Below are 24,362 nucleotides of genomic sequence, written 5' to 3' on the forward strand. Positions count from 1 at the left end.
TTGTCATAAATGTGTGTGTGTGTGTGTCGTGTTGTCCCTTTTTTTTAACCAGAGCTCGAATTTACCAGATATACCACGACACCTTACTCAAGCATCGTCCATACCACTAAACCAGCAAAGATGTCACTTGCAGAAGGGCGGACACTAGTGAGCGCACCGCTAACTTGGCAGCCATTTAATTTCACATTGGCTTAACATGCACAATACTCTAATCCTCAGAAACCCTAGCAAGATCTCTGGAGATGCTCAAGTTGTACCCTTTACAGCTGCATCTCTAATCGCAAAATAATATCAACTCAGCAATTTCAACCATTTTATAGAGTCCATAGAAGGAAATCAGTCAATTTTAAATACATTAATTGGGCTCTAATCTATGGATTTCACATACTGGGCAGGGGTGCAACTGTGCCCCTCGCCTGAGAGGGCATAAGCCCACCCACTGGCTAGGCCTGGCTCCCCAATCAGAATTTTTCTCCACAAAAGGGCCTTTGGGTAGCCTAGTGGTTAGAACATTGGGCTAGTACACCGAAAGGTTGCTGGATCGAATCCCCGAGCTGACGAGGTAAAAAAAAATCTGTTGTTCTGCCCCTGAACAAGGCAGTTAACCCACTGTTCCCCGGTAGGCCGTCATTGTCAATAAGAATTTATTAACTGACTTGCCTAGTTAAATAAAAGGTAAAGAAATTATAGTAATATTAGACAAATACTACTCAGTTTCATCAGCTGTCTGGGTGGCTGGTCACAGACGATCCAGCAGGTGAAGAAGCCGGATGTGGAGGTCCTGGGCTGGCATGGTTACATGTGGTCTGCGGTTGTAGACTGGTTGGATGTACTGCAAAACTATCTAAAACGAAGTTGGTGGGTTATGGTGGAGAAATTAACATTTTAAATTGTCAAGCAAAACTCTGAGCATTCCTGCAGTCCGCATGACAATTGCACCCTCCCTCAATTTGAGACATCTGTGGTGTGACACAAAGACACATTTTAGTGGCCTTTTTATTGTACCCAACACAAGGTGCACCTGTGTAATGATAATGCTGTTTAATCAGCTTCTTGACATGCCACACCTGTCAGGTAGGTGGATGGATTATCTTGGCAAAGGTTGAAATGCTCGCTAACGGATGTAAACACATGAGAGAGAGCAGCTTTTTGTGCGTATGGAACATTTCTGGGATCTTTTATTTCAGCTCATGAAACATGGGACCAGCACTTCACATGTTTTTATTATTATTTTTAATCAGTGTAGAAAGAACGGTCAACTGCGTACGCAACCTTAATCTTAACAATTGCTGCTTTAACGTTGGCTGCTATGTTTATATTATACATAATGCCAGTAATGTAGGTTTGTACTTTACAAACTACGTTAGCTTTTAGGCTGTGATACATTGTGTGTAAGCATATGCCTATAATGCCTTCAAAATATTCATGCCCCTTGATTTATTACACATTTTGGTACAGCATGAATTCAAAATTGATTAAATATTACATTCTCAGCCATCTACACACTATCCCATAATGAAAACAATAAATGAAAATGTATTGTAAATGAAATACAGCGAAATATAATTTACTTAAGTATTTCACACCCCCGAGTCAATCCGTGGTAGAAGCATCTTTGGCAGTGATTACGGCTGAGTCTTTCTGGGTAAGTCGCTAAGAGCTTTACACACCTGGATTGTGCAACATTTTCCCATTTTTCTTTTTAAAATCCTTCAAGCGATGTCAAATTGGATATTAGTCATTACTACACAACCATTTTCAGGTCTTGACATTAGAATTTTAAGTAGATTTAAATCGAGACTGTAACTTGGCCACTCAGGAACATTCACTGTCTTGATAAGCAATTCGGGTGTAGATTTGGCCTTGTTTATGGTTATGTCCTGCTGAAAGGTGAATTCATCTAAGTGTCTGGTGTAAAGCAGACTGAACCAGGTTTTCCTCTAGAATTTTGTCTGTGCTTTGCTCCATTCCATTTTCTTTTGTCTTAACTCCCTAGTCCTTAGCGATTATAAGCATACCAATAACATACTGTCCACAATGTCTATACATCTCATATATATACATCACTTTCAGAATGCACTGTTTCAGACCACTTGACTTTTTCCACATTGTAAATTACAGCCTTATTCTAAAATTATTTTTTTTAAATGTCTTCATTAATCTACACACAATACCCCACAATGACAAATAAAATAAAACATTTAGTTATGTTTGCAAATGTATAAAATAAAATAACTTAAACATCACATTTACATAAGTGTTCAGACAGACCCTTTACTCAGAATTTTGTTGAAGCCCCTTGGCAACGATTACAGTCTTCTTGGGTATGACGCTACATGCTTGGCACACCTGTATTCAGGGAGTTTCTCCCATTCTCTGCAGATCCTCTCAAGCTCAGTCAGGTTGGATGGGGATCGTCACTGCGCAGCTATTTTCAGGTCTCTCCGGTGCTGCGTGTTCAGGTCAGGGCTCCGTCCTGTAGCCACTTCTGCATTGTCTTGGCTGTGTGCTTAGGGTCGTTCTCCTGTTGGAAGGTGAACCTTCTCCCCAGCCTGAGGTCCTGAGCGCTCTGGAGCAGATTTTCATAATGGATCTCTCTGTGCTTTGCTCATCTTTCCTTTGATCTAAACTAGTCTCGCAGTCCCTGCCGCTGAAAAACATACCCACAGCCTCATGATGCTGCCACCACCATGTTTCACCGTAGGGAGGGTGCCAGGTTTACTCCAGACGTGATGCTTCGCATTCAGGCCAAAGAGTTCAATCTTGGGTTCATCAGACCAGAGAATCTTGTTTGTCATGGTCTGAGAGGACTTTAGGTACATTTGACAAGCTCCAAGTCGTGCTTTTTACTGAGGAGTGGCTTCAGTCTGGCCACTATACCATAAAGGCCTGTTTGGTGGAGTGCTGCAGAGATGGTTGTCCTTCTGGAAGATTGCCCAATCTCCACAGAGGAACTCTGGAGCTCTGTCAGAGTGACCTTCGGGTTCTTGGTCACCTCCCTGACCAAGGCCCGTCTCCCCCGATTACTCAGTTTGGCCTGGCGACCAGCTCTAGGAAGAGTCTTGGTGGTTCCAAACTTCTTCCATTTAAGAATGATGGAAGACACTGTTCTTGGAACTTCAATGCTGCAGAAATGTTTTGGTACCCTTCCCCAGATCTGTGCCTCGACACAATCCTGTCTCAGAGCTCTACGGACAATTCCTTCGACCTCATGGCTTGGTTTTTGCTCTGACATGCACTCTCAAGTGTGGGACCTTCTATATAGATAGGTGTGTTCTTTTCTAAGTCATGTCAAATCAATTGAATTTACCACAGGTGGACTCCCAAGTTGTAGAAACATCTCAAGAATGATCAATGGAAACCAGATGCACCTGAGCTCAATTTCAAGTCTGAATACTTATGTAAATAAGATTATTTCTGTTAAGAAACAGATTTTGCTTTGTCATTATGGGGTATGGTGTGTAGATTGATGACAAAATAATTTTATCCATTTTAGAATAAGGCTGTAACATAATGTGGAAAGAGTCAAGGGGAGTGAACACTTTCCAAATGCACTGTGTAGACATTAAAACTCATTTTTCAACCACTCCACAAATTTCTTGTTAATTAACAAACTATAGTTTTTGCAAGTCTGTTAGGACATCTACTTTGTGCATGACACAAGTGATTGTTCCAACAATTGTTTATAGACAGATTTATTTCACATATAATTCACTGTATCACAATTCCAGTGGGTCAGAAGTTTACATACACTAAGTTGACTGTCTTTAAACAGCTTGGAAAATTCCAGAAAATTGTTATTACTTTAGAAGTTTCTGATTAGGCTAATTGACATCATTTGAGTCAATTGGAGGTGTACCTGTGGATGTATTTTAAGGCCTACCTTCAAACTCAGTGCCTCTTTGCTTGAAATCACGGGAAAATCAAAAGAAATCAGCCAAGACCTCAGACATGTTCTTTTAGAACATGGTACCTTCAGGCGTTTGGCTTTTTTATGGCGGTTTTGGAGCAGTGGCTTCTTCCTTGCTGAGCGGCCATCCATGGATATGGATACTTTTTACCTGTTTCCTCCAGCATCTTCACAAGGTCCTTTGCTGTTGCTCTGGGATTGATTTGCACTTTTTGCACCAAAGTACGTTCATCTCTAGGAGACAGAACGCGTCTCCTCCCTGAGCTTTATGACGGCTGCGTGGTCCCATGGTGTTTATACTTGCATACTATTGTTTGTACAGATGAACATGGTACCTTCAGGCTTTTGGAAATTGCTCCCAAGGATGAACCAGACTTGTGGAGGCCTGCAATTGTTTTTTCTTTGGTCTTGGCTGATTTCTTTAGATTTTCCCATGATGTCAAGTGAAGAGGCACTGAGTTTGAAGGTAGGCCTTGAAATACTTCCACAGGTACACCTCCAATTGACTATAATGATGTCAATTAGCCTATCAGAAGCTTCTAAAGCCATAACATTCTGGAAATTTCCAAACTGCTTATAGGCACAGTCAATTTAGTTTATGTAAACTTCTGACCCACTGAAATTGTGATACAGTGAATTATATGTGAAATAATCTGTCTGTAAACAATTGTTGGAAAAAATCACTTGTGTCATGCACAAAGTAGATGTCCTAACCGACTTGCCAAAACTATAGTTTGTTAACAAGAAATGTGTGGAGTGGTTGAAACACTTAGGTTGAAGTCATTAAAACTAGTTTATGTAAACTTCAACTGTATGTACTCCGGACTCTGACATTGCTTGTCCTAATATTTATATTTTTCTTCATTTTAATTATTTTACTTTTAGATTTGTATGTATTATTAGATATTACTGCACTGTTGGAGCGACAGTATTTCGCCACACCAGCAATAACATCTGCTAAATATGTGTATGCGACCAATAACATCTGCTAAATATGTGTATGCAACCAATAAAATTTGATTTGATGCAGCCACCACTATGCTTGAAAATATGGAGAGTGGTACTCGGTAATGTGATGTATTTGATTTGCCCCAAACATAACACTTTGTATTCAGGACAGAAAGTGAATGGCTTTGGCACTTTTTTTTGCAGTGTGTGTGTGTGTGTGTGTGTGTGTGTGTGTACACACACTTTTGTGCAAGCTTCCTTTTTTAAAAATGTTGTTGATCTATCCTCAGTTTTCTCATATCACAGCCGTTGAACTCTGTAACTGTTTTAAAGTCACCATTGGCCTCATCGTGAAATCCCTGAGCGGTTTCCTTCCTCTCCGGCAACTGAGTTATGAAGGATGCCTGTATCTATGTGTGACTGGGTGTATTGATATCCCATCCAAAGTGTAAGAACTGCCCTTCTTTTTGAGGCATTGGAAAACCTCCCTGGTCTTTGTGGTTGAATCTGTTTGAAATTCACTACTTGGCTGAGGAACCTAACAGAGAATTGTATATGTAGGTTACAGAGATGAGGTAGTCATTCAGAAATCATGTTCAACACTTATTGCACACGGTGAGTCCATGCAACTTATTCTACATCCTTACTTGTTAAGCAAATGTTTACTTCTGAATTTATTTAGGCTTGCCATAACAAAGGGGTTGAATACGTATAGACTCAAGTCATTTCAGCTTTTCATTTGTATTTAATTTGTCATTTAATTTATTTATTATTTTTTAACAATTCCACTTTGACATTATGGGGTAGTGTGTGTGTGGACCAGTGACAATTTTTTTAAATTCCATTTTAAATTCAGGCTGGAGCAAAATGTGGAAAAAGTCAAGGGTGTAAATATTTCTGAATTCAGGCTTACTGTAGTTTCCAGCTAGTGGTTTGTTCCCATGCCATATGGCAGCTCGGCATGAGAGAGAGAAGAACACACAGGTCTATGGAGCATCACTCATGATGAGAATACACAGGTGGTACACTTCATGGGCTTTTAACAGCAGAATCCTACCCCAGAATACCAAAAATACCTTCTCTGTAATGTGGTTGTTTTCCACTGGAGGGCGCAAAGTGGTCTTGGAATTAGGACTTCAATTAGGTGCCTGTTTTAGGCCAGATCCTGATTCTGTACGCTTATAATAAAATGTGCACTTGAACCCTTCTAGTCATAAAGCATTAGAATGGTGTAATTATTGTTATGACTAGAGGGAGTTTCCACCTGATATTCACCATAGTCAACTTAAAATTGCTCAACAAAATTGGAACATTAAACATGCTGATTCTAATGCTACTGCTAATCTGTTGTACTCATTATAAAGATAAAGCTGAGCTTCTATAAGATACAGTATCATTACCTTTTGAGGTAACATCTTATAACCACTTAACCTTTCCTGCTGTTGGATATATCCATTGAATATAACTCAATGTCTTATGGAATGTATATGGGTCATTCCACCAATCCGGTGCCTTTTGAGATGTGGAACAGAAGTTAATTTCACCCAATTTTAACATTGTCATCAACTTAATGAAAAACATGTTTTCCCTTCTCAAGATGTTGAATTTATATATTTTTGAAGTGCCAAATAAAGTTACAGGCACTCTAACAGAGTGGTTGATGCTATCAGGGATCTCTGGGACGCCGCCACCCTAAACCCTAACCCCTAATCATAACCCTTACCTAACACTAACCCTTACCTTAACCATTTTACATTTCAACTTCAGTGGGGTAGGGACGTCCCAAAGATTACAGATAACAAGGATAGTGACAGGATTGATGATTTCATCTTAAATCAGCTATAAATCCCTTTGTGACAAAGGAAATGGATACTTACAGTGCATTTGGAAAGTATTCAGACCCCTGGACTTTTTCCACATTTTGTTACGTTTCAGCCTTATTCTAAAATGAATACTTTTTTTCATCAATCTACACACAATACCCCATAATGACAAAGTGAAAACAGATTTTTAGAAATGTTTTGCTAATTTATTAAAAATAAAAAACAGATGCCTTTATTTACATAAGTATTCAGACCCTTTACTCAGTACTTTGTTGAAGCACCTTTGACAGCAATTACAGCCTCGTCTTCTTGAGTATGATGCTACATGCTTGGCACACCTGTATTTGGGGAGTTTCTATCATTCTTCTCTGCAGATCCTCTCAAGCTCTGTCAGGTTGGATAGGGAGCGTCGCTGCACAGTTGATTGGGTTCAAGTCCGGGCTCTGGCTGGGCCACTCAAAGACATTCAGAGAAAATGGATAAAAACAATTTCATCCATTTTCGAATAAGGCTGTAACGTAACAAACTGTGGAAAAAGTCAAGGGGTCTGAATACATTCCGAATGCACTGTATGTGTGCAACGGAGGGGGAACATTTCTAGCCTGTCTATCTATGGGTAACAGGGATGATGTGTTATGCTTGATCAGTTCTCCACCAGAAAATGGCCAATGAGTACAACCAGCTCACCTGCTTTTACACTGATTGGACTATTAGATGTTCAATGTTTATTTTTGAATAAACATTGAATATATATACACTGCTCAAAAAAATAAAGGGAACACTAAAATAACACATCCTAGATATCAACCCATGGGAGGTCTGGATTTTGGGTCACACTCAAAATTAAAGTGGAAAACCACACTACAGGCTGATCCAACTTTGATGTAATGTCCTTAAAACAAGTCAAAATGAGGCTCAGTAGTGTGTGTGGCCTCCACGTGCCTGTATGACCTCGCTACAATGCCTGGGCATGCTCCTGATGAGGTGGCGGATGGTCTCCTGAGGGATCTCCTCCCAGACCTGGACTAAAGAATCCGCCAACTCCTGAACAGTCTGTGGTGCAACATGGCGTTGGTGGATGGAGCGAGATATGATGTCCCAGATGTGCTCAATTGGATTCAGGTCTGGGGAACGGGCGGGCCAGTCCATAGCATCAATGCCTTCCTCTTGCAGGAACTGCTGACACACTCCAGCCACATGAGGTCTAGCATTGTCTTGCATTAGGAGGAACCCAGGGCCAACCACACCAGCATACGGTCTCACAAGGGGTCTGAGGATCTCATCTCGGTACCTAATGGCAGTCAGGCTACCTCTGGCGAGCACATGGAGGGCTGTGCGACCCCCCAAAGAAATGCCACCCCACACCATGACTGACCCACCGCCAAACCGGTCATGCTGGAGGATGTTGCAGGCAGCAGAACGTTCTCCATGGCGTCTCCAGACTCTGTCAAGTCTGTCACATGTGCTCAGTGTGAACCTGCTTTCATCTGTGAAGAGCACAGGGCGCCAGTGGCAAATTTGCCAATCTTGGTGTTCTCTGGCAAATGCCAAACGTCCTGCACTGTGTTGGGCTTTAAGCACAACCCCCACCTGTGGACGTCGGGCCCTCATACCACCCTCATGGAGTCTGTTTCTGACCGTTTAAGCAGACACATGCACATTGTGGCCTTCTGGATGTCATTTTGCAGGGCTCTGGCAGTGCTCCTCCTGCTCCTCCTTGCACAAAGGCGGAGGTAGCTGTCCTGCTGCTGGGTTGTTGCCCTCCTACGGCCTCCTCCACGTCTCCTGATGTACTGGCCTGTCTCCTGGTAGCGCCTCCATGCTCTGGACACTACGCTGACAGACACAGCAAACCTTCTTGCCACTGCTCTCATTGATGTGCCATCCTGGATGAGCTGCACTACCTGAGCCACTTGTGTGGGTTGTAGACTCTGTCTCATGCTACCACTAGAGTGAAAGCACCGCCAGCATTCAAAAGTGACCAAAACATCAGCCAGGAAGCATAGGAACTGAGAAATGGTCTGTGGTCACCACCTGCAGAACCACTCCTTTATTGGGGGTGTCTTGCTAATTGCCTATAATTTCCACCTGTTGTCTATTCCATTTGCACAACAGCATGTGAAATGTATTGTCAATCAGTGTTGCTTCCTAAGTGGACAGTTTGATTTCACAGAAGTGTGATTGACTTAGTTACATTGTGATGTTTAAGAGTTGCCTTTATTTTTTTGAGCAGAGTATAAAATATATATATTAAAAACATTAAAACAAGAGTTCAGTTCGCTTAACACTGTCAGATTTTGTCTTTAAATGAGTCACTAATCACATGAAATAAATAATCTTCAGAACTGACTTTGTCAAAGCAACGAAATAACTAGGGCTTTAAAAAACTGATTTATTGAATTCTCCATGACTGTGTTTACACAGGCAGCCCAATTCAGATGTTTTTACACTAATTAGGCTTTTGACTAATCAGATCTTTTCACATCAGATATTTTTCAGAGCTGATATGATTGGTCAAAAGACCAATTAGTGAAAAGAATATCTGAATTAGGCTGCCTGTGTAAACGCAGCCCATGTGGTCTATAATAAGGGCACCTCATTGAATATAATAGACTCTTAAGTAGAAATTGTGCACAAATATAGAATTTTAAGTATTAAAAGGACGCAAAAGACACTTATTTCGTGGAATGACCCATACTATTGTCTTACCAAATACAAGTACCCTAATTAGGTGCAGACACTGTTCTCTAAACTACATGATAGAAAGTAGTAGTACTGTATGTATCCATATATACAGTGGGGCAAAAAAGTATTTAGTCAGCCACCAATTGTGCAAGTTCTCCCACTTAAAAAGATGAGAGAGGCCTGTAATTTTCATCATATGGACACTTCAACTATGACAGACAAAATGAGAAAGAAAATCCAGAAAAATCACATTGTGGGATTTTTAATGAATTTATTTGCAAATTATGGTGGAAAATAAGTATTTGGTCAATAACAAAAGTTTATCTCAATACTTCGTTACATACCCTTTGTTGGCAATGACAGAGGTCAAACGTTTTCTGTAAGTCTTCACAAGATTTTCACACACTGTTGCTGGTATTTTGGCCCATTCCTCCATGCAGATCTCCTCTAGAGCAGTGATGTTTTGGGGCTGTTGCTGGGCAACATGGACTTTCAACTCCCTCCAAAGATTTTCTATGGGGTTGAGATCTGGAGACTGGCTAGGCCACTCCAGGACCTTGAAATGCTTCTTACGAAGCCACTCCTTCGTTGCCCGGGCGGTGTGTTTGGGATCATTATCATGCTGAAAGACCCAGCCATGTTTCATCTTCAATGCACTTGCTGATGGAAGGAGGTTTTCACTCAAAATCTCACGATACATGGCCCCATTCATTCTTTCCTTTACACGGATCAGTCGTCCTGGTCCCCTTTGCAGAAAAACAGCCCCAAAGCATGTTTCCACCCCCATGCTTCACAGTATGTATGGTGTTCTTTGGATGCAACTCAGCATTCTTTGTCCTCCAAACATGACGAGTTGAGTTTTTACCAACATTTTCTATTTTGGTTTCATCTGACCATATGACATTCTCCCAATCTTCTTCTGGATCATACAAATGCTCTCTAGCAAACTTCAGACGGGCCTGGACATGTACTGGCTTAAGCAGGGGGACACGTCTGGCACTGCAGGATTTGAGTCCCTGGCGGCGTAGTGTGTTACTGATGGTAGGCTTTGTTACTTTGGTCCCAGCTCTCTGCAAGTCATTCACTAGGTCCCCCCGTGTGGTTCTGGGATTTTTGCTCACCGTTCTTGTGATCATTTTGACCCCACGGGGTGAGATCTTGCGTGGAGCCCCAAATCGAGGGAGATTATCAGTGGTCTTGTATGTCTTCCATTTCCTAATAATTGCTCCCACAGTTGATTTATTCAAACCAAGCTGCTTACCTATTGCAGATTCAGTCTTCCCAGCCTGGTGCAGGTCTACAATTTTGTTTCTGGTGTCCTTTGACAGCTCTTTGGTCTTGGCCATAGTGGAGTTTGGAGTGTGACTGTTTGAGGTTGTGGACAGGTGTCTTTTATACTGATAACAAGTTCAAACAGGTGCCATTAATACAGGTAACGAGTGGAGGACAGAGGAGCTTCTTAAAGAAGAAGTTACAGGTCTGTGAGAGCCAGAAATCTTGCTTGTTTGTAGGTGACCAAATACTTATTTTCCACCATAATTTGCAAATTAATTAATTAAAAATCCCACAATGTGATTTTCTGGATTTTTTTCTTCTAATTTTGTCTGTCATAGTTGAAGTGTACCTATGATGAAAATTACAGGCCTCTCAACTTTTTAAGTGGGAGAACTTGCACAATTGGTGGCTGACTAAATACATTTTTGCCCCACTGTATATATTATATATATACAGTGGGGCAACAAAACAAAGAAGAATCTTGTGGCCCGCAATGTAGAGCTACGTATTCCGAGACAGGACGAGGGAGGGTGAGTGGCTGGTGCCATTGTGCTCAACTACAGAAGTCTACACAGCTCTTGGGTCAGAGGTCAAAGTCAAATCTCGCTTTCTGGAAGCCAACCCAGAGAGAGAGAGTGGGGAAGGAGAGTGCAAGCAAGAGGAAAGAAGAAAGAAAGGTCCGGATAGAGAGAGAGAGGTAGCGCGAGACGGACCGTTTTAATAGTCCTTTCTATTAAAACGCTATCTCCATCCGTGATTTGTCTCAGTCATTATGAATGTGTATAATCTTGGCCACTTGGTAATTAACTCATGCTTCTGGTTTCCAGCAGGACTCTGCTTCTCTAGTCTGATCCAGTACCAGCCTCACTGCTGCACTCTCGTTTTACGTCACCAATCAATCACTGACTCTGTGTAGCGAAACAGAACGTAAGCTTGCAAGGTCGTCATGGTAGTACGAGGCTACTGCCTCTCAGGAATGACTCACTCTGGCCCTGTGTGCCGCTGTAGTAGGAGGACCAATGTTTGATCTGTGGTGCAATAGATAGCCCCTGCATAGCAATACGATTGGCCCTCACCCGCCTTTGTATTTTTGAGGTGGCACTTTTTAAAAAATCTTCAAAATTGTACAGGTGGAGGCCTATTCCCGACAGGGAAAGCCCAATAATGGGCCCCAACTAAAGACCCCCAAGCCCCCCTTATGTGAAGATAATATATTTAGGTTATATAGGCTGTTATAACTCTCTTGCCTCATAATTCATGTGTCTATCCAGCTCAACTAGTACTGTCACACGATGGTTCAAAATAGGCTAATAGTGGCGTCTCAATGGTGGACGTAGGCTCGACCTTGAACATTTCAATGAACTCGAGCAGGAATGTACGCAGGAATGCCAATGTTTGTTGTCACTCGCTACTGCTCTCTCAGATGCTGTCGACAAAGATGTTTTGTGGGGTTCACACAGTTCATTCCCAAATAGGGGGCTGGATTTGGCCCCACAGCAGTGAGGCCGCACAGAGAATGGGGGGGGGGTCGTGAGCTGGGTAGTTGATTTCGTTCTCAAATCATTGCTTGTTTTTTCTCCTTTCAATGCTTTAGATTACAAGTCCGTCTCTGCACTGAATGCTCGTGGTCATGGGGTGTTTTTGGTTCCTTTCATCTCATTTTGGAGGACCGTGAGATATTCTTGTCCCCCGCTTGTTGTTAGATTTGACAGCGGGGTCCATTCACCAAGAAATTGGCCGCAATTAGAGCAATTATGCTGATTTGCTACTTGTGTTTGAGGCGGAACACAGATTTTCTGTGTGCACTGTCCCTGGCTTGCTGCAGAGTTACTCCAAGCCACTGCTACGAAAACAAAAAACCTAGCAATCAGTAGGCCTCAAATTGGCCGACAAATAACGCCAACCTCAATAATGACACCATTAGCCTACTACCGTGACAAATGTTGGTGGATTGTAGTCTACTGTGCAACATCTTTAACGAAGCGGAACACTGATGAGAGAGGTGGCAGCAATAATTTTACTTGCTTGGGATATTCAAGATAACAATCTACACTGGGGATTTTCACCATTTCTATCTTGTCTTTTAAGCTATAGGCCTAATAATCCCAGCCCAGTGTGTAAAATGTTGTTTTCCCTATTTTGTGCGCAGAAATCATTTGTAACAATTTAAATAGTTAGGCCTACAAAGTAACAAAGTCTGTCACATTGTTCCAAATCACACTAACCCCGCCTGCAATATTCTGACATTTCAAGCATTTAGCAAATAACAATAGCCTTTAGAGGGCCTATTCAAACGGTCATAGATACAGTATCTGATAGACCATCTTGAGATCTAATTGGGTGTGCCTTTAAGACCCAGCAGAGCTCTGGCAGCACCAAGGGTTTTGCTGCATTGTAACCAAGTGGAAAGTGGGATTTACAACATATGACTCGAATACGTTCATTTGAACGGCCTTCCAATTGGTAATTACTAGTGGGGAAACTCGTCTATCATCCCTGAGCTCAGACTTCTCCCACACATGCTGACCTCACCTACTAAGGAAATGACCTCGATAACAGCATTTTCGGCAGTTAAACGTAACAAAACATTATTTATACAAAGCAATCTATTAATATGTTTTTTTTTTAACTATATAATGTGTTATATAGTTTAAAAATATAAGCATGATAGTTGTACTTTTAGTTCATAGTTGACGCAGTTTCTTGGCCATAGCCCATCGGCGTTTCTCAACGAGTTCAAAACACATGAAAGTATCCAACTGGTTTTTTACGAATTCAATTGGTACATTTCCATCTCCCACTTGGTTACGAACGCAGCATTAGCCGTTCTTACACTTCAGAGTGTCGCTCGTTTTTTTCGCCACTGTAAAGGGAGAATGAGAACCAACATCCGAGTTCTGGGTGAAAGGAATTAACCCAGAGCACTGTATTCAGACCATAGATTCAGCCATATTATCCTCAATGCTGCTACGGAGAAATACGCAAACTTCGAACTCTCCATGCACGCGGAGAAAACAGAACAGGACCGTCTAACGGGCTTTTGAGGCATTTTCGGTTTCCGTTTTTTTCTTTCCTTGCGTGTAGTCTATGTGGAGCGAACAGTTATACGATAATCTTGCTTGCACTGCCTGCGGCGAGAAGAGAAGTTTGGTTGTTTGCCTAGTCGGAAGGAGGACACACCGGAGGCTCTGGGGGGGGGGGGGGGAAGTAGTGGAAGATGGTTTGGAACGCCGCTTTGAGAATAGTCTTGATGTGTATCCTGGCGCTCTTGCTCGGTTTTACGTCTGTCCCGTGCAAAGCTCGGATTTACACCAACAATTGGGCTGTACGGATAAACGGGGGACACGACATCGCTGATCGGATAGCGGGCAAATATGGTTATAAGAATATGGGACAGGTATGTTGTGGTTCTTCTCAAAAAGTTGTATATATTTTTCAAATAACTTTCAAAATGACTTTCAAAATCAAATCCTGCACTAGTGTTTTTGTTTGATAAATAAAACGTATTTTGATATTGATATTGAACCGTGGTGTTTCGTCACTCGGATTGAAGTTCAATTGTCAAGGTTAGCCACCGGGCCCGGGGACACAGTGGAGAGTCCTCCCACAGGGCCAGCCCGAACGCGCTACCTTCATTCTTATGTGCCTTGATTGAAACTTGAACCCCGGATAGTATCTGGTGTGTGTGTGGTTCTGGTTGTGGTTGTGTGTGGCGGGGATCAGCCTATCACAACCGGGACAGACAATGACTGAATGAAGGGGGAGTGTAGTCATTAGGCTCCACAGCGGTGGAATAACAGGTGCCCCCACACGCAACAGTTACTGCCGAGTATTTCATGGTTCAAAGTAATAAGGGTCTGCCTGATAAAATCACATTTCAAATCAAATGTTTGGAATTGTATTCGTCACATGCTTCGTAAACAACATGTGTGGACTAGCAGTGAAATGCTTATGGCCCTTCCCAACAATGCAGAGAGAAAGAAAATCGGGATAAACAAGAAAATGTTAAACGCTTCGTAATAGATACGCAATGAGTAACGATAACTTCGCTATACACTAGGTACCCGTAGTGAGTTGATGTGCAGGGATACGAGATAGGTAGATATACTACATGACCAAAAGTATGTGGACAGTCCTTCAAATGAGTGTATTCTGCTATTTCAGCCAAACCCGTTGCTGATAGGTGTATAAAATCTAGCACACAAAATCTAACACACTCCATAAACAATCATTGGCAGTAGAATGGTCCATACTGAAGAGCTCAGTGACTTTCAACGTGGCACTGTCATAGGATGCCTCCTGTCCAACCGTGTCTGTCCTCAAGTTGCAACACTATGGAAGCAACGTCAGAGCAATAACTGTTTGTCGGGAGCTTCATGAAATGGGTTTCCATGGCCAAGCAGCCGCACACAAGCCTAACATCACCATGCACAATGCCAAGCATCAGCTGGAGTGGTGTAAAGCTCGCCGCCATTGGACTCTGGAGCGGTGGAAACGTGTTCTCTGGAGTGATGAATCAACACTTCATCATCTGGCAGTCTGATGGACGAATCTGGGTTTGGCGGATGTCTGGAGAACTCTACCTGCCCCAATGCATAGGGGCAACTGTAAAGGTTGGTGGAGGAGGAATAATGCTCTGGGTCTGGTTTGGGCTAGGCCACTTAGTTCCAGTGAAGGGAAATATTAAGGCTACAGCATACAATACATTCTAGATTATTCTGTGCTTCCAACTTTGTGGCAACAGTTTGGGGAATGCTCTTTCCTGTTTCAGCATGACAATGCCCCGTGCACAAAGCAAGGTCCATACTGAAATGGATGGTGAGATTGGTGTGAAAGAACTTGACTGGTCTGCAAAGAGCCCTGACCTCAACCCCATCGAACACCTTTGGGATGAATTGGAACGCTGACTGCGAGCCTGGCCTAATCGCCCAACATCAGTGCCCGATCTCACTAATGCTCTTGTGGCTGAATGGAAGCAAGTCCCAGCAGCAATGTTCCAACATCTAGTAGAAAGCCTTCCCAGAAGAGTGGAGGCTGTTATAGCAGTAAGGGGAGGAACCTACTCCATATTAATGCCCATGTTTTTGGAATGACATGTTCAACGAGCATGTGTCCGTATACTTATGGTCATGTTGTGTATGTAAATATAACTAGGAATAAAACTGACGGATAGTAAACCTTATCATCAGTACATCGCCTGGTATAGAGTTCCTGGGTGGCAGAGAGCCCGGCTGTACGCACTACCCACTGTAGTGCCTTGCGGTCGGATGCCAAGCAGTTGCCATACCAAGCCAGTCACGATGCTCTCGATGGTGCAGCTGTAGAAATTTCAGGATCTGAGGGCCCATGCCAAGCCTTTTCAGCCCCCCGAGGGAGAAAAGGTGTTGCCGCGCCTTCACCACTCTGTTGGTGTGTTTTAGACCATGATAGATCCTTAGACCCTGAGGAACTGGAAGCTCTCAACTCGCTCCACTACAGCCCCGTCCATGTGAATGGGGGCGTGCTCTGCTCTCCGTTTCCTGTAGTCCACCATCAGCTCCTTTGTCTTGCTGACGTTGACGGAGAGGTTGTTGTCCTGGCACCACTCTGCCAGGTCTCTGACCTCCCTATAGGCTGTGTCATCAGTGATCAGGCCTACCACTGTTGTGTCATCTGCGAACTTAACGAGGCTGTTGGAGTCGTGCACGGCCGTGCAGTCGTGGGTGGACAGGGAGTACAGGAGAGGAATAAGCAAGCACCCCTGAGTGGTCGTATGCGAATCGGGGTGGGTCCAGGGTGTCTGGGATGATGCTGTTGTTGTGAGCCATGACCAGCCTTTCAAAGCATTTCATGGTTACAGATGTGCTACGGGGCGATAGTAATTTATACAGGTCGCCTTGGCGTTGGGCACAGGGACTATGGTGGTCTGCTTGAAACATAATGATATTACAGACTGGGTCAGGGATAGGTTGAAAATGTCAGTGAAGACACTTACCAGCTGGTCAGCGTCGGCGTGTGCTCTATCCACGATGAAAGCCATACTATGTATTCTGACAGGCTGAAAAGGAGTATAGTAGACCAGCAGGGTCATCCAGCTCTCAAACCCCCACCACCCTTTCTCCCTAGTTATATAGTGGCAATTTACCCACCCCCCTCTCCTTTACGAGAATTGCAATGGGTACAGGTATTTTTATTTGAATTTGACAAAAAAATGATAAACAGTTTTTGCTTTGTCATTATGGGATATTGTGTGTAGGTCGATGAGGGAAAAATAAACAATTGAATCCATTTTAGAATAAGGCTTTAATGTAACAATGTGGAGAAAGTCAAGCGGTCTGACTACTTTCCGGATGCACTGTATGCTACCTGCTGTTGCCTTGTGTCTTCGACGTTCTGACACTGACGCGGTCAAAGCCTGACCTCTGGGTCTATGAGAGATTCCACTGTAACACTTTGTAAAAGGTAACCTTTTTTTTTGTTTTCACTTTCAAATGTATGCCAGGCAAAAATCATTGTTTAACAAACCATACGACTACACTGCTCTTTCCATGACATGGGCTGACCAGGTGAATCCAGGTGAAAGCTATGATCCCTTAATGATGTGACCTGTTAAATCCACTTCAATCAGTGTAGATGAAGGGGCGGAGACACGTTAAAGAAGGATTTTTAAACCTTGAGCCATTTGAGACATGGATTGTATTTGTGTGCCATTGAGTGTGTTGGGCAAAACAAAATATTGAAGTGCCTTTGTACAGGGTATGGTAGTAGGTGCCAGGCGCATCGGTTTGTGTAAAGAACTGCAACGCTGCTGTGTGTATCGAGTGGTCCACCACCCAAAGGACATCCAGCCAACTTGACTCAACTGTGGGAAGCATTGGACTCAATATCGGCTAGCATCCCTGTGGAATGCTTTCAACACCTTGTAGAGTCCATGCCCTGACGATTTGAGGCTGTTCTGAGGGCAAAAGTGTTGGTATAACTCAATATTAGGAAGGTGTTCTCAATGTTTGGTATATTCTATGTATATGCAGAAGTCTACTTTTAACAATTGCCACAGAGCATTTTACTAAAACACATTTACATTAGGAACAGTGCCGATGTCAAGTTCGGAAACAGAATGACAGTAAAAATCTCCCTCTGTATTTTATGAGACCACGTTTTCCAAAATACTTTGTTAAATATCTACTACAAAATTAAGTTTTAAAGATGTCTGCAGAAAGAATGGGGTGTCAGCAATGATACCTTGAGTTTGAAAAATCAATTTTGGGGTATTGAACTACAGTAAGCGAAGTGGATCAACACCTGGTAACAGAATTGCATCATGGATCCTTGATCTGCATTAAACAGAAATGCATATGAATGTCATTCTCTTCATGGTGATGTGTCTGAAGAGGTACACAAAACATCCTCCATTGCAGTTGGCTATATTCTATCAAGCTCCGCCCCCAAGCAAGACCAAATTTGTTTGGTCCAGACCGGACCAAATCTGTACCAATTGTAGACGTCTATGTTTCACATGTTTGGACAGCACAGTCCAGTAGAGTATATTACATCATACTCTACTCTACTGTACTGAACTCTACTGTGCTGTATTTAACGATACTTTACTGTTCTCTACTGACTATGATTTCACATTGACTGCAATTGAATTGGCCACATTCTGTTACAGATTTTTGGATTTGGTAATAGTGACGTGTTTTTAATCACTTAATAATTCCTAAACAAAATGATCAGTAAAAACACAGACTTAGTCTCTGCCTGTCTTGTTTAGGAGGTTTGTGTTCCCCGTCAAACTCGGTTGCCGTTTTTTTTTACTTAAGGGACAAATAAATAAATGTTTTATATTTCTGTCTCATTTACATTCATGATGCCACCTCCTGATGTCTTCTTGGTACATAACCCGTGAATGCATCTGAAATTACAACCTAATTCACACCAGTTCGGATGCAACCAGTGTGTTCACTGTAGGCTGATAGCTTGTGTTTTCCTCGGCAGATTGGCGACCTGAAGGACCACTATCACTTCTTTCACAGCAGGACAATCAAAAGGTCGACGCTGTCCAGTCGCGGTGGCCACAGCTTCATCTCGATGGAGCCCAAGGTAAGCCTGTCACCGTCGCCGCCTCAGTGTTCGTGGCCCCCCCAGACGGGTCATCGACACCCGCCTGCATTATTGATGAGTCTCAGAACACCGCCGGTGGTCTTGCCCTGATGATGCGTACAGTCCAGGGCACAATTGTAGCTCAGCACACCGAGCTACAAAAAAGTCGACCAACCATAGTGCCACTGAGCATAGTTGTCATCAACGTGAGATGTATTATACTCGCTTGAAACATTGGCCGTTTTGAACATATTCCACAATACTCCCCTCGGGGCAGGAGGCAGTTTGGCATTGACAGGCGTCAGGGAGGGAGGGAGAGGGAGAGATGTTCTCTTTGCCTGTCTTATTCCTCTGGTTTCTCTTCTGTGTGAGGGGTTGACAGGAAGGAGATGTGTAAATGATGTCAGCTGGCCCTGTAGTCTGAGCTGGGAGTCTGTATGTTCAGGGATCAGTGTCCTATCATTCTGATGCCAGTCTCATTTTGGGCAGGACTCTATCACGGGTGCTCTGGACTCTGTCTGTGTAGTCGGTTATTTAACTAATCACATTGTTCTGCTTAGTTGTGTAATGCCAGTCATCTCTGTGTGTTTGTGTGAGAGTCCGATGGGTGTAGCAGGCACGCCTTGTTTGTGTGTGCGTTGTGCGGTCTACCTGTTGGCACACATGTCTCCGTGGCTTGGAGAAGAGGTCCTTGAGTGTGACCTCACCCTGGGGACCTTTTACCCCATTGAAAAAAATATACAGTGCCTTGCGAAAGTATTCGGCCCCCTTGAACTTTGCGACCTTTTGCCACATTTCAGGCTTCAAACATAAAGATATAAAACTGTATTTTTTTGTGAAGAATCAACAACAAGTGGGACACAATCATGAAGTGGAACGACATTTATTGGATATTTCAAACTTTTTTAACAAATCAAAAACTGAAAAATTGGGCGTGCAAAATTATTCAGCCCCCTTAAGTTAATACTTTGTAGCGCCACCTTTTGCTGCGATTACAGCTGTAAGTCGCTTGGGGTATGTCTCTATCAGTTTTGCACATCGAGAGACTGAAATTTTTTTCCCATTCCTCCTTGCAAAACAGCTCGAGCTCAGTGAGGTTGGATGGAGAGCATTTGTGAACAGCAGTTTTCAGTTCTTTCCACAGATTCTCGATTGGATTCAGGTCTGGACTTTGACTTGGCCATTCTAACACCTGGATATGTTTATTTTTGAACCATTCCATTGTAGATTTTGCTTTATGTTTTGGATCATTGTCTTGTTGGAAGACAAATCTCCGTCCCAGTCTCAGGTCTTTTGCAGACTCCATCAGGTTTTCTTCCAGAATGGTCCTGTATTTGGCTCCATCCATCTTCCCATCAATTTTAACCATCTTCCCTGTCCCTGCTGAAGAAAAGCAGGCCCAAACCATGATGCTGCCACCACCATGTTTGACAGTGGAGATGGTGTGTTCAGGGTGATGAGCTGTGTTGCTTTTACGCCAAACATAACGTTTTGCATTGTTGCCAAAAAGTTCAATTTTGGTTTAATCTGACCAGAGCACCTTCTTCCACATGTTTGGTGTGTCTGCCAGGTGGCTTGTGGCAAACTTTAAACGACACTTTTTATTGATATCTTTAAGAAATGGCTTTCTTCTTGCCACTCTTCCATAAAGGCCAGATTTGTGCATTATACGACTGATTGTTGTCCTATGGACAGAGTCTCCCACCTCAGCTGTAGATCTCTGCAGTTCATCCAGAGTGATCATGGGCCTCTTGGCTGCATCTCTGATCAGTCTTCTCCTTGTATGAGCTGAAAGTTTAGATGGACGGCCAGGTCTTGGTAGATTTGCAGTGGTCTGATACTCCTTCCATTTCAATATTATCGCTTGCACAGTGCTCCTTGGGATGTTTAAAGCTTGGGAAATCTTTTGTATCCAAATCCAGCTTTAAACTTCTTCACAACAGTATCTCGGACCTGCCTGGTGTGTTCCTTGTTCTTCATGATGCTCTTTGCGCTTTTAACGGACCTCTGAGACTATCACAGTGCAGGTGCATTGATACGGAGACTTGATTACACACAGGTGGATTGTATTTATCATCATTAGTCATTTAGGTCAACATTGGATCATTCAGAGATCCTCACTGAACTTCTGGAGAGAGTTTGCTGCACTGAAAGTAAAGGGGCTGAATAATTTTGCACGCCCAATTTTTCAGTTTTTGATTTGTTAAAAAAAGTTTGAAATATCCAATAAATGCCGTTCCACTTCATGATTGTGTCCCACTTGTTGTTGATTCTTCACAAAAAAATACAGTTTTATATCTTTATGTTTGAAGCCTGAAATGTGGCAAAAGGTCGCAAAGTTCAAGGGGGCCGAATACTTTCGCAAGGCACTGTGTATATATAATATCTGCTTTTATTTAGCAGACGCTCTTATCCAAAGTGACTTACAGTAGTGAGTGGATGCATTTTCGAACCCACAACCCTGGCATTGCACGTGCCATGCTCTAACAACTGAGAAATACGAGACTTCCTCAAAGCAATCAATGATTTATAACAGATTTGGATAGGCAAGGACCTCATCACTTCTACCTATACGTTCCTGTCAGATCAGTGATCCCTTCAAGGAAGTGAGAAACAAAGGAAGTATGCATTACAAACCTCTGACTTCAACTGGCACTCCTGCTGTACGGCTGGCCCTTTTGGATCCTGGTTGCCCTTGGTTACTGACCCAGTCAGTGAGAGAGGCAGAGACTGCGATAGAGAGCCACCTGCAAACCCTTAAGGGGCAAAGCAGAAGCAGTCGTATTTCAAAAGCCCCCAGTCCAGTTCACCATCTGAAGGAAGAGAGAGAGTTCAGATCCGGTTCCTCTCCCTCTTAGTGCACTCTCAAGTCAGTGGCGGAGCTAATGGATGACTGGCTGCTGGGGTCAGACCTCCTGTCCAGGTGACTGTCTGAGGACCGTTGCATAAGGCTTACCGCTCGTCATGCACGGACGTAGGCAGGCAGACGGAGAGACAGACACACACACACTGATGGCTCTGCTGTTCTGAGCTCAGTGAGGTGTGGAAACAGTTACTTTGAACCTGATGTTAATGACAGAGTAAAATGAGCGGAGACTTGTGCCTGCTGTCTTGTCTTCGCACCAGTCTGATCGCCCCGCCATCACTCTTACACTTGTATTTTTTTTGTTTCTTTCCTTTTTAGACTTCACAACTACATCCTAGGTGTCCTCCACCCCCCCTCCTCTATCTTTCTGCCTGTGTTTTTCTTGGTCTACCCCATTGTTCTCTTTTCTCCATTTTTATTTTGTTTTTCCCCTCCGCTCTCTTTTCTCCCCTCCGCTCTCTGAAGAGACTGACAGATTTTTCCCTCTGATATGAGTGTCTACTTCACTACCCTTGTGCAAAGGTGAGATGCAGTAGTCAGTTATGTAGCTGCATATCAAGTATAGGGCTCTAATCTGGCCAGGTTTGAGATTTCCTTGTCCATTGTCTTCTAGAAATAGAAAAAAAATCCTACCCAATGCTCCCAAACTTCTGAGATGAGCCAAGGAATTCTGTGAAATAAATCCACTAGGTTTGAGAGATTTGATGTGATCTGTGATGTGTGTGTGCACACTTGTTTGTCTGCCAGTGTTTTACTTTGTTGGTGTATTTCTCCATCTCCCATTGTCCACTCAAAACATGCTTGCCCGTAATCCCTTTGTGTTCCTGTTCAGCGATTTGTTGTTTGATATTGTTTTTACTCACTGTCCAATGGTATGCCCTCCTTTAGGTGGAGTGGATTCAGCAGCAGGTGGTGAAGAGGCGGATCAAGAGGGATTACAAGGCGGCCCCTCGCCCTCTCTCCAGCCCCGCCCAGACTAGCCCCGCCCAGTCCATCTTCTTCAACGACGCCAAGTGGAACAGTATGTGGTACATCGTGAGTATGCAGATCAGACCAAACCCCAGGGCTCAGGGTCAAGTGTCACCGGACTCACCACCACCCTGACCCACTTAATGGAGGCTCCACAGGCTGTGTGTGAGTGAATCTTGGGTGTAGTGCGGCTAAGGGTGTAGCGTGGCTAATGTCTAGACATCTTCTCACACCTTTTCTAATGACACCGAGAGGATTTAAATGCATACAGCAGTGTGAGATGGCTCCGTCTAGACTGCACAAGCTATGCAGCTCTACACAGACAGAATACCTCACTCGTGGCTGCTAGTCACATTCACGTACAAATCATGGCTCCCCTACGTTTTGTGCAGTTGGTCAGCACTCCGGTCTTTTTCTCTTCTTCTGGGTTCTGTCAATGGTTAACTTGGCAAAGATAATGCCAGTACTTTGACTTTAGAGCTTCCACTTCTCATGTCTGACGTTTGTTCACCTGGACTTTAGTCTACAACTGACTTTCTCCATCCATCTCTGGACCTATTTAAAAACGGTTAAAATTCTTCCATTCCTTTCCTCCTTGGACTGATAACTGATCTAGCATGATTGGACAGGTTAAAGCAAGACTTCCAGTTCATAGCTTTCACCAGTCCAAAAAATGTCAGATCAATAATTTCTTCAAAGAACGAAGGAGGGAAAGTTGCATTTTCAAAGGATTCGAACAGGACCTATGTCTATGGAATCAATCAACCAATCAAATGTATTTATAAGGCCCTGTTTACATCAGCAGGGGTCACAAAGTGCCATACAGAAACTCAGCAAGCAATGCAGAAACCTAGAGGGGAACCAGGCTCTGAGTCCTCTTCTGGCTGTGCCGGGTGGAGATTATATGAGTACATGGCCAGATTGTTCTTCAAGATTTTCAAACGTTCATAGATGACCAGCAGGGTCAGATAATAATAATCACAGTGTTTGTAGAGGGTGCAACAGGTCAGTACCTCAGAAGTAAATGTCAGTTGGCTTTTCATAGCCGAGCATTCAGAATTCGAGACAGCAGGTGTAGTAGAGAAAGGTCCGGGACAAGGTAGCACGCCCGGTGAACAGGTCAGGGTTGCATAGCCGCAAGCAAAACAGTTTAAACTGGAGCAGCAGCACAACCAGGTGGACTGGGGACAGCCAGGAGTCATCAGGCCAGGTAGTCCTGAGGCATGATCCTAGGGCTCAGGTCCCCCGGGAGTGGAGGGAGAGAGAGAATTAGAGGGACCATTCTTAAATTCACACAGGACACCAGATAAGACAGACTGACCCTAGACCCCCGGCACATAGACTATTGCAGCACAGATACTGGAGGCTGAAATGGGTGGGTCGGGGGACACTGTGGCCCCGTCCGATGGTCCTGTCTGGGGGTATCAATCAGGCAGGAAATAACCCCACCCACTTTGCCAAAGCACAGCCCCCACAGCACTAGAGGAATATCATCAACTTACTACCCTGAGACGAGGCTATCTAGGTCTCCTCCACCGCACGAGCCCGAGGGATCGCAAAACTGGACAGGAAGATCACGTCTGTGACTCAACCCACTCAAGTGACGCACCCTTCCTAGGGACAGAATGGAAGAGCAGTGACAGCACCTTAATAGGGTTAGAGGCAGAGAATCCCAGTGGAGAGAGGGGAGCCGGCCAGGCAGAGAAGGCAAGGGCGATTCGTTGCTCCAGTGCCTTGCCGTTCACCTTCGCATCCCTGGGACAGGCTACACTCAATCATAGGACCTACTGAGAGACAAGTCTTCAGT

General features: G+C 43.5%; 1 protein-coding gene across 1 annotated transcript in view; it reads left to right on the forward strand.

The window, feature by feature from the left end:
- The first annotated feature begins 13,433 nt into the window (after positions 1–13,433).
- Positions 13,434–24,362, forward strand: part of LOC112263262 (proprotein convertase subtilisin/kexin type 5b) — a 42,913-nt gene continuing 31,984 nt past the window's right edge. Inside the window, exons 1-3 of the mRNA XM_024439339.2 lie at positions 13,434–14,038; positions 18,616–18,720; positions 22,475–22,621. Coding sequence (XP_024295107.2) covers positions 13,859–14,038; positions 18,616–18,720; positions 22,475–22,621 — 432 coding nt within the window. The 5' untranslated portion in view covers positions 13,434–13,858. The remainder of the gene's footprint in view (positions 14,039–18,615; positions 18,721–22,474; positions 22,622–24,362) is intronic.

Source organism: Oncorhynchus tshawytscha, linkage group LG12 (assembly GCF_018296145.1).
Source record: "Oncorhynchus tshawytscha isolate Ot180627B linkage group LG12, Otsh_v2.0, whole genome shotgun sequence".
Lineage (NCBI taxonomy): Eukaryota > Metazoa > Chordata > Actinopteri > Salmoniformes > Salmonidae > Oncorhynchus > Oncorhynchus tshawytscha.